The sequence below is a fragment of the Sinocyclocheilus grahami genome, unplaced genomic scaffold (genome assembly GCF_001515645.1).
Source record: "Sinocyclocheilus grahami isolate Dianchi unplaced genomic scaffold, SAMN03320097.WGS_v1.1 scaffold632.1, whole genome shotgun sequence".
Classification (NCBI taxonomy): Eukaryota; Metazoa; Chordata; class Actinopteri; order Cypriniformes; family Cyprinidae; genus Sinocyclocheilus; species Sinocyclocheilus grahami.
Genome location: NW_015505811.1, coordinates 640,370 through 650,901, shown reverse-complemented (window position 1 = coordinate 650,901; position 10,532 = coordinate 640,370). Strand labels below are relative to the sequence as shown.

The window sequence follows — 10,532 nt, the reverse complement described above, 5'->3', positions numbered from 1 at the left end:
CTCGCCGCCTGCGGAACGCAAGAGGGACAGCACGCTAGCGCCATCTGTTGGTCAAAGCCATGCAGGAACACCGCTAACATTGCATGTGATGCATGAAAGGGACAGCTAATAAAACTAATACATCATCGAAATACACATCTATAAATTAAGTTTATATGTGTAATGGCTTTCATTTCTTCATAAAATGCCTGGATTTCTTAACTGAAATATTGGTCTGGAATGTTTGAAGCCATAACTATCTGGCAGAGTAACTATTACACAAAAGACTACATACAGATAATTTATCTGAAATCGTTATTTAATGACAGACTATAGCATGATACACTTTAGATTACAGAACAAAGCAATGTTGGCGGTGTTCCTGCATGGCTTTGACCAACAGATGGCGCTAGCGTGCTGTCACTCTTGCGTTCCGCAGGCACCGAGGAAGTCTTTTTTTTTGGATTAGGTTATGTCATTATTATGAGAAAGTTTCTCATTATTACGAGAAAGTAAGTCATTATTTCGAGAAAGTTTCTCATTATTACGAGAAACTAAGTCATTATTTCGAGAAACTAAGTCATTATTACGAGAAAGTTTCTCATTATAACGAGATACTAAGTCATAATTTTGAGAAAGTTTCTCATTATTATGACTTACAGAATTATATTTTTTTATTTAGTGGCGGAAACGGGCTTCCATACATAACAGCAATGATTGTAGTACGAAGAAAGATTACAAATAACATTTCTGAAGGTTACAGCAGTCAAAAATTAGTAGGAAGTGTACAAGCCCTTGCTTTTAATGACTTCAGCACATCTGCGGCCACAAGACATCACTCATCTCTAACACAGCTCTGATGTGATCTTGGTCCACTGTTCTTCCAGTCTCTTCCACAGTTTGTTGACTGTAGTGGGATTCTTAGCCATAACTTTGTCTCCAAGGATTTTCCAGAGATTTTCAATTGGGCTTAGATCAGGACTCTGGGCCGGCCATTTCATTATTTCGATGTTTTCAGCTTCAAGGAACTGCTTTACCCATTTTGCTGTGTGAAAGGGGGCATTGTGCTGCATGAATATTGCTGGCTGATTGGGCGATGAACACAGGGAAGGAACCATATGTTGCCACAGGAGGTTCTGATAAACATTCACTCTGCCATGTAGCTGTATAAGAGGCCCAACCTCTGCTGCAGAAAACATCCCCCAAACCATGACACTTCCTCCTCCACCTTTCACTGACTTCTTTATACACTTTGGGTTCAGTCTTTCCCTAGTTTGACGAGGAACATAATGTTTCCCATCAGACCCAAATAAATTAAACTTGCTTTCATCTCTAAAGTGAACTTTGGACCAGTTATCCTCTGTCCACACAACATGCTCCTCAGCAAAGGTTAGTCTAACCTTTTGATTCTTTCTGCTGTTGAGAGATTTGGTCCATGCAGAGTGGGCTTTTAGTCCAAATTCCCTTAACCGTCAAGACACTGCATTCCGAGACAGATCCTTACACTGGTTGGTGCTGAACTGGCAAGCAATTCCAGCTGCAGTGTTAAACTGATTGCCCATTGAGATTCTCCGCATTATCCTGTCCTCTCGTGCATTTGTCTGTCGTGGACGACCAGCCTTTTTGTGGGACTTGAGTTAATGACATTGTAAAGATTCATTCTAGAAATCATAGTTTTGGAATGACCAGCTTCTCTTGCTATGGCTGAAAGAGTCACACCTTTGGCCTTCATATGGACAATCTGCTGTCGGAGGGTTTCAGTCACTTTAGAATGATTCACCATCTTGCAAAGTCAGTGAAAACTGGGAAGTTTTCAGGCTGCCAGTTAAATAGGGTTTGTCAGATAATTAAGGAAATTAGCACTAAGTGCCAGATTAACACTAATACCTGGGAGGTATCTGAAAGTGTTCTCTAATTTTGATCAGTGTTCTTTTTCAAATATCTCATTTAAGTTTTTATACTGTGCTTCAGAACATATTTAGCTCATTAAATATGCTTAAAAACTGTGTTTTTACTCCTGTTAGGATAACTTCAAATAGGACTAAGCAATGATTTCGAAATTTAGGAAATTGATTTTGATCTCCACTGTGTGTGTGTGTGTGTGTGTGTGTATACACACCTTTTTGGATCTCACACCACCCCTTTAATTTTGCTTATAAAAAAATATAAACATATATGATATCACCTGACATGTCTGTTCAATGAAATGAAGGGCTGAAGTGGGTGTGGCCTTTTGTTTGGGGGTGCAGCAATCCTTTTAGGAAGCAAAGAAACCTGGGACATGGTGCCACCAATATCATTTTTTTTTACATGTTTAAATTTAAATAACTTTATGTAAAAATATATATGCATGTGCATTTGTATGTAAATAAGTATGTTTGATTGTTTAATTTTATTTTTATTTATATACTAAAACTGTGTTTTTTGGTTTGTTGCCTCAGGGCAACATTGTGCAGTTAGTTATGTTAAGAAATTTGAGGATATTTCTCTCTTCGCTATACTACTCCTAAAATATTAACAGCATTATAAAATAACTCTTAAAATCTCTCTAAAAAAAAAACTCCTAAAAAATTATTTTTGCATAATTATTATACAAGCAGCTTCTTTGACTTCATATTGATACACTTCACAATTTATTTGTACTTGCAGTAAGTGACACAACTCTGCACTTTTTTTAGACCATGTGAATTGCAAGAAGGTGAGAAAGAAATGCCATACTTTCCTTTGCATACTAATTTATATTCATAATCTACTGTAAAATCTTGATTTAAAAAGAAACAACTCATGTTTGCAGTGATTCCATGAATGTTACAGATTTACCAGCCTTCATCAGGGAGTTTATAACTTTCACTTGCTGATGAACAACATAGAATATCCTCAAATACAAAGTAAAACTGTACAATCACTGTACAAGGACACAGAAAGTAATAGATCAGTGGCTCTTCAAGAAAAGCTCTTAAAAACATTTAAACATATATATATCAATTGATCATTTACCTTTTGGAAAAAGACTGAAGTATTCTGATGATGGTTTAAATATGTTTAGAGTCAGAATGTGTTTAGCAGATTTTCTAAACCATTTATAAAACAGCGCATAGATAAGTGGATTCATGCAGGAATTCATGTACACAATCCAGCATGTTACATTAAATTCAACTGATTCTTTTGTGTCATTTCCTTCAATAAGGATGACTATATAGTAAGGTATCCAACACATAAAGTAAACCATTACCACAATCCCCAAAGTTTTTGCTGCCTTTCTTTGTGATCTGTTGACACCTGTGGCAGAATTTACAACCTTGGCCTGATATTTCGCAACACAGAAGATTTTCACATATATAGACATGATTACAGAAGAAGGGGCAACAAAAGTGACTATGAGGTCTGTGAAAACATGTTCAAATTTGAAAGAAACTGAACAGTCTCCATAACACCTGTCTTGTGTCTCTGGGTAGAACATAGTATTGTATAAGATAATGACAGAATATATGCTAGAACAGAGCCAGTTTATTATAATACAAAAAACAACTTTATCAGTTGTGACCCTTACTGTGTATCTCAAAGGGTCACTCACAGCAATGTAACGATCTACAGATATAAAGACTAAATTACCAAGAGATGCTGAAACCACCACAAAAACGGTGAATAAAAATAGAGAACAAAATGTCTCTCCAAAGTACCAGCATGATTCTATGAATTTGATGCCCATTAACGGTATAACAATCAGTCCCACGATCAGGTCAGCCACAGCCAGAGAGAGAATGAGCAGGTTGGTTGGAGTGTGGAGCTGCTTGAAGTGAGAGATAGAGATGATCACCAGCAGGTTCAGAAACACTATAAAAACTGATGCTAAAGAAATGAAAATGAACAAAATAACATACTCCACTTCAGGTTTGATATTTTTGAAACAAGACAAATTGTTATTTGGAAAGCAATACTGGATTATTTGACTGTTGTCTTCCATGATCCTCAATTTTCAGAATTGATTATGTCCTCATTTGTAACCTGCCCCTGATTTTCACTGCCTTCCTTCACTGCCTTGACTAATTTGTATGTACAGAAACAGGGACATCCCATGAAATGTGAGGTTTATTTATACTGCATTAAACCCACCTACTATTTAAATATTCATAGTATTCAGTGATGAATCAGATAATATGTAACATTGCTGTCAACATTTGAATTTAAGATGTTTTTGCATGTGCACATTAATATCAGTGTTATAGAGAAATTATGATAATGTAGATGTACATTAAAGTTAATATTATCAAAGAAATCAATGATGAAATGGTTGTTAATCATCCTTGACATACACATGAGGAAAAATGTGCATCATGACAGTAATTAAACTTTTGGAGTTTTCTTTTTTCTTTTTGTTTTTGCAGGGTGCAGGGTTCAACACTAAAGATTTTTACTTGCCCTGCCAAAATTTTTATTGGCCCTACCACAAGAAAAATTACATAAACAAATAAATAAATAATAGTTATTGTGGTATGTAAATATCTCTGTGCACAACGGTATAATATCTCGGTTACATTTTGTAACCCTCATTCCCTAAAGGAGGGAACCGAGACGTCACGTCGGTGACCGACGAATTGGGAATCTCGCCAGAGAGACCAATCTACTTTGAGTGTAAACTAAACAAGCGAATGCACATTGGCATGAGATGATTGCATCCAGCTGCCATTGATCGTATCGCGAGTATAAATAGGCAGCAGGTGCAATGCATACTCAGGTTTTCGCTGGGTCGTCCGGCACAGGGCCTCTTGCTCTTGTGCTTACCACCAGGTTTGGCAGGGGCCTAGATGGGCGGGGCGACTGCCCTGTGACTGGCTCCACGGCGCTGTTTAGCTGGAGGCTGCGGCACGGGAGCGGGGGCGAACGCAGAGGGACGCTCGGCGACGAGCAGGCGGAGTTGCTGCGGCCGGAGGATGGGTGGAGGCAGCAGCTGCTCGCCAGGGCAGAATGTGACGAATCGCCTCAGTCTTCTTCTGTGCAGCCGAGAACTGCTGGGCGAAGCTCTCAACCGCATCGCCAAAGAGGCCAGTCTGGGACACGGGGGCGTTGAGGAACTGCACTTTGTCGGCGTCCCTCATATCGGCCAGACACAGCCAGAGATGGTGCTCCTGAACCACAAGTGTGGACATCACATGACCCAGAGAACTCGCTGTGACCTTCGTAGCTTGGAGCGCAAGGTCAGTTGGGGTTCGGAGTTAATTTAGAACTTCCAGATCATGACTACCCTCGTGCAGGTCCTTCAGTGCTTGAGCCTGGTGAGCTTGCAGTAACACCATGACGTGTAAGGCGGAGGCAGCCTCTCCACAGGCTGCAAAAAAAAGCACTGCAGGTCAGACCAAACAAGTACCTACAAGCCCGGGAAGGAAGGGATGGTTTGCCCCGCCAGGTGGAGGCAGAATTAGGACACAACTGCATCGCTACTGACCACTCCACCAGGGGGATCTCCGTATGCCTCCTGGCTGCCCCGCCTTCAAGGGTGGGGAGGGAGGAGGAGTTAGCAGGCCGATTCCTGGCAGTAAAAGGTGCCGTCTACGACCTGGTGAGCTCCTCATGCACCTCCGGGAAGAATGGCACCAGAGTGGGGCGCTGAGAACCAGCGCGGACCACCCCAAGAAACCAGTCATCCAACCTCGAGGGCTCAGGACATGGTGGAGGTCTCCACTGGAGCCCTACCCTCTCGGCGGCCCGGGAAAGCATAGCCGTCATCTCTGGATCCAATTCAGGTCTTTCTACCGTCCCGGAGGGTGGCACCAGGGTTGGGCAAAGATACATCAAAAATAAAATACCAAATACCTTCATTTTAAGTGTATCAAAATAAACTACAAAATACAGCAGCCACACCATGTATCAAAATAAACTACTGTATTTTTGTATTTTAAAAATACTAAAAAATACTTTTACAAGGGAGCATGAAATTTCTTCACAAACCTTCCATCAATTATTTGATCTATCCCTTCACCATTGCACTGACTCAGATGATTAAGTAAACAGTGTTTGATAGCAACAGCTTTTCTCTGCCCGAGTCATGCAATAAATCTGACATATGCAATCAGTTAACAGATCAAATATTCACATATCCCTGTGATCTCCCAGATGAAGGTTAGTTTTAAAGGAACCAACAGTTTAATGTTTAACAGTTTGGGAATGATTCATAATTGTATCCTAATTTAGTTACTTGGTGATTGGTAACAAAGGGCCTACTTTGCATCAGCAACACTGATTTAATGACAAACAAGTCATTCGTAAGAAGACAACTGATGGCAACTGAATTCATAGCAACAAGTTTCTAACTACACAGTGTTTTCTTTTTACATTTGATTATTCCATTTTTGTAGTATTTCTGACAATGTTAAATAAACCTACTGTACCCCCAAAAAACTTCAAATTGTTTATTTAATGTGTGTCTTTCTCTATCCTATACAGAAGCAGAAGTCGTCAAAGTTTGGTTATTAGAATTAGAAATACTCTCACAGCAGCATTATTTAGTTTTTTGTAATTTGTTGCAAAGGTAATATAATACAAAGTATGTTATAAATGTACACTAACCCTTTAGGTTTGTGTTCAAGATTTTTTTTGGACCAACACTGAAAAAAAATATAAATAAAATAAAAAAAATTCTGGTGACTAGGTAGTACTTAAAATGTCAAACCAAGAGCATTTAATCACTGTGGATCACAGTTCCCCCACAATATAACAACAACAATAATCTTAAAGTGCCCCTATTTGAAAGGGTCATAATTTGGTTTTGGGAGTCCCCAACAACAGGTTTACATGCATGCAAGGTCAAAAAACACGTTTTGTTCTGTTCTCTGCCAGTTATTTGCTTTACTGCTGTGTGTGCGTCGTTTGCTACAGCTGTATTGTCTGTTTTGCTGAGTTTTTCTTCAGCTTAAAATATTGGTTTGCTATGTGGTCCGTGTTATACTATAAACTGGATTCTGCAATTCAGTCTGAATTTTCTGCACCACGAAAATCATTGGGCTCTATATATGCTATTTCTATATGCATTAATTCAATGTAAGTGAATAGTCTGAGCAGATTTAACAAGTAGCATTTTTTGTTTATTTATTTATTGTTGGGGAAAAGCATGGCATTATATCATTTCAGAATGGGCGGTAGATGGGTTGGACAGTCTGATCCAGACACTATAAATGAAAGGACAGTAAGAAGAGCAGAACAAACACCTAAGAGGAGGAGATTCACTCATGGCCTATGAGACAGAGGATCATGAGATTCAATACTGCTTTCCTGCCATCAACTCATCATGTATCAAGGGGAAACGCTCCAGTTATGATTACTATTTTATGTACATGTTTTTTTCACTTCTGTCAGCAGGGACTGTGTTTCTGAACCTGCTGGTGATCCTCTCCATCTCTCACTTCAAGAAGCTTCATACTCCAACCAACCTGATCATTCTCTCTCTGGCTGTTGCTGATATGCTTGTTGGACTAATTGTCATGCCTATAGAGGCCATCAAGTTGATTGAGACTTGCTGGTACTTCAGAGACACTTTCTGTAGACTGTTTATGTTAATCATGGGCCTGCTCCTCTCAGCATCTCTCAGTAATTTAGTTTTAATTGCCATTGATCGTTTTGTGGCTGTGTGTCACCCTTTACAGTACCCACAGAAAATAACCATGACTAGAATGTTAATTATTGTCTGTCTTTGCTGGTTTTTTTCTTCAGTTTATAATATTGCAATTGTAATAAGTATCTCACACAGAACAGATGCGTGTTATGGTGGATGCAATATTATGCTTACATTTGAATGGAGAGTAATTGATTTAATATTTTCCTTCCTGTTTCCCTGTACCCTGATCATAACTTTATATTTAAGGATATTCTATGTTGCACAAAAGCAAGTGAAAGTCATAAACTCTCTAATGAAGAGGGGTAAATGTGTAATGGAAGGTTCAGTAAGGAGGAAATCTGAGAGCAAAGCTGCTCTGACATTAGGAATCATTGTGGCAATTCATCTGCTTTGCTGGATTCCATACTATATCTTGACTCTAACTGAAAACACAGCAATCCCGCCCACCATACTCTATTGTCTAATATGGGTCTTATACGTTAACTCATGTGTGAATCCTCTTATCTATGCTTTATTTTACCCCTGGTTTAGAAAATCAGTTATATACATCTTAACTTTTAGAATATTTCAGCCAGCATCCTCTCGGGTCAATATTTTTACAAATCATCATTCATGATATTTTTAACACTATTTGTGCATAAAACCAGTAAAGCAATTCCTTATAAAGTGCACTATACATTGCGATTTAAAATGCATTTGAGATCATTTAAATAGATAATCCATAATAAAACTATGTCTCAAATAAATTAATGTAGCTAAATAAATATAACTTGTTTTATAAGTTTGTATATATAGACTAACTTTTTACTTGAGTTTTTCTGTATAACTATGACATTTCAGCCAAAGGGAGAAACTTAAACAGCAAGACGTGTTGCGCTATCAGAACATTGATTATTAACAATATTTCTCAATTTTCAATTTCACTTGTTTCTTCACAAAACAATCCTTCTTCACAAAAAAATGTTTTTTCTCAATTTGTCAGGAATCTTAATAATCATGTTTCTATCCATAATGCTATTTATAATGTATCTACCGATTATTACATACTTGTACATGTGCATCTTAAAATTGATTTGAACAACTGAAGAATAAAATACTAAATTTAGTGTCAAAATATTTTACATCATGTTACTCAGGATCATATAAAGCATTCATTTAAAATGTCATTCTTCACAAGAATTTAATTCTGACCTTACAGCTGCCATAGTGGCAACAAGATGGAAGCCTCCGCATTCTCTACAATATTGGATGCTCACTTTTATAGAAGTGATGCACCTCGAACTGTCCACTGTGCACATTCATGGTGCAAGAGAGAGCACTATAAGACTTTGGCCGAAACTTTGGAGAAGCTTAGAGGTTTTTGATTAGAACTGGAGACATTTCAAAAAGAGATTTAAAAGATGACAAAATAACAATAAAAATTTGATTAAAAAAGAGAGAGAATTTAATTCTAACCTTCACGAGAAACATCTGCATACAGCATGTCATATTAATTCTGCATTAAAATCTTCTCAGGCCATCTGCCAAGAGGGCTCTTAATAAATTGATGGCCCTATATGCCATCTGTTTCTATATGCTTTCACTTAATATGAGTACTCTGAGCTAGCCAAGTGTCTGAGCTCTGACAGCAGGGGGGGGGGGCAATGTCATTCCAGAATTTTAGATTGAGGGTTGGTCAGTCTGATCCAGACACTATAAATGAAAGGACAGTAAGAAGAGCAGAACAAACTCCTAACAGGAGGAGACTCACACATGGCCTATGAGACAGAGGATCATGAGACTCAATACTGCTTTCCTTCCATCAACTCATCATGTATCAAGGGAAAACACTCCAGACATGAATACAATGTTTTATATGGGTTTTTTTTTTCATTGCTGTCAGCATGGACTGTGTTTCTGAACCTGCTGGTGATCATCTCAATCTCTCACTTCAAGAAGCTTCACACTCCAACCAACCTGCTCATTCTCTCTCTGGCTGTGGCTGACATGTTTATTGGACTTATTGTGATACCCATAGAGGCCATCAAGCTAACTGAGACATGCTGGTACTTTGGAGACAAAATTTGTGGAGTGTTTATAAAGACCCTTGGATTGCTCCTATCAGCATCTCTCTGTAATTTAGTTTTAACTGCTGTTGATCATTATGTGGCTGTGTGTTGTCCTTTACAATACCCACAGAAAATAACCACAACTAAAACTTTAATGAGCATCATTCTCTGCTGGTTTTGCTTCATAGCTTACAACACTGCCATTGCAATTAACAACGGATATTTTGACACTTTTCACAGAACAGCTGTGTGCTATGGAGAGTGCCCTTATATGATGAGTTTTGCCTGGAAAGCCAGTGACCTGATCTTTTCCTTTGTGTCTCCTTGTATCATAATCATAGTTATATTTAAGAATATTCTATTTTGCGCAACGGCAAGTGAAAATTATAAATTTACTTTTAAACACTGGAAAAAGTACAATGGAGGACACTTTTAAAAATAAATCTGAGAGCAAGGTGAAACGGCATCTATACCAAGACGCAATCTCATCTTTACAAAGACGCAGAGTCGAGTTGGCACAGACGCAACATCGCGGGTGGATTTAGCGGAGGGATCCGAGACGGGTTCGTCCTTTTCTCGGTCCTCACCCGCTAGATCCGCGGCTCTCTCTCTCACGGTTCGGAAGCCCGCGGTTTCTTCCCCCCCCCCCCCTGATGCTTACGTGCCTTAGACATGTGAAAGAAACGTTGGTTCCTGGTTCAAGGCCCGACGTTAGGGGCTCCTGGTCATCGCGTAATGCTAACGACGGATGCCTCTCTCACGGGCTGAGTGGCCGCTCTGCCCAGGGTCTGTGGGAAGGCCATCATCTCTTTTGGCACATCAACTGCCGGGAAATGCTGGCCGTGTTTAGAGCTCTGACACACTTCCTTCCAGACCTAAGGGGGCATCATGTGTTT

General features: G+C 39.0%; 1 protein-coding gene and 2 pseudogenes across 1 annotated transcript; 2 read left to right on the top strand and 1 right to left on the bottom strand.

Moving 5' to 3' along the window:
* Positions 1-2,968: 2,968 nt before the first annotated feature.
* On the bottom strand, positions 2,969-3,958 carry LOC107558094 (trace amine-associated receptor 13c-like). The gene has a single exon (XM_016241714.1). It carries the CDS (start codon positions 3,941-3,943, stop codon positions 2,969-2,971), a length of 975 nt encoding a protein of 324 aa, XP_016097200.1. The 5' UTR covers positions 3,944-3,958.
* Positions 3,959-7,203: 3,245 nt separating this feature from the next.
* Positions 7,204-8,204, top strand: LOC107558093 (trace amine-associated receptor 13c-like; annotated as a pseudogene).
* Positions 8,205-9,341: 1,137 nt separating this feature from the next.
* On the top strand, positions 9,342-10,181 carry LOC107558092 (trace amine-associated receptor 13c-like; annotated as a pseudogene).
* Positions 10,182-10,532: the final 351 nt, after the last annotated feature.

What these genes read in the sequence shown, in the direction of transcription:
- LOC107558094 (XM_016241714.1), bottom strand. Translation starts at nt 3,943, where the DNA reads ATGGAAGACAACAGTCAAATAATCCAGTATTGCTTTCCAAATAACAAT.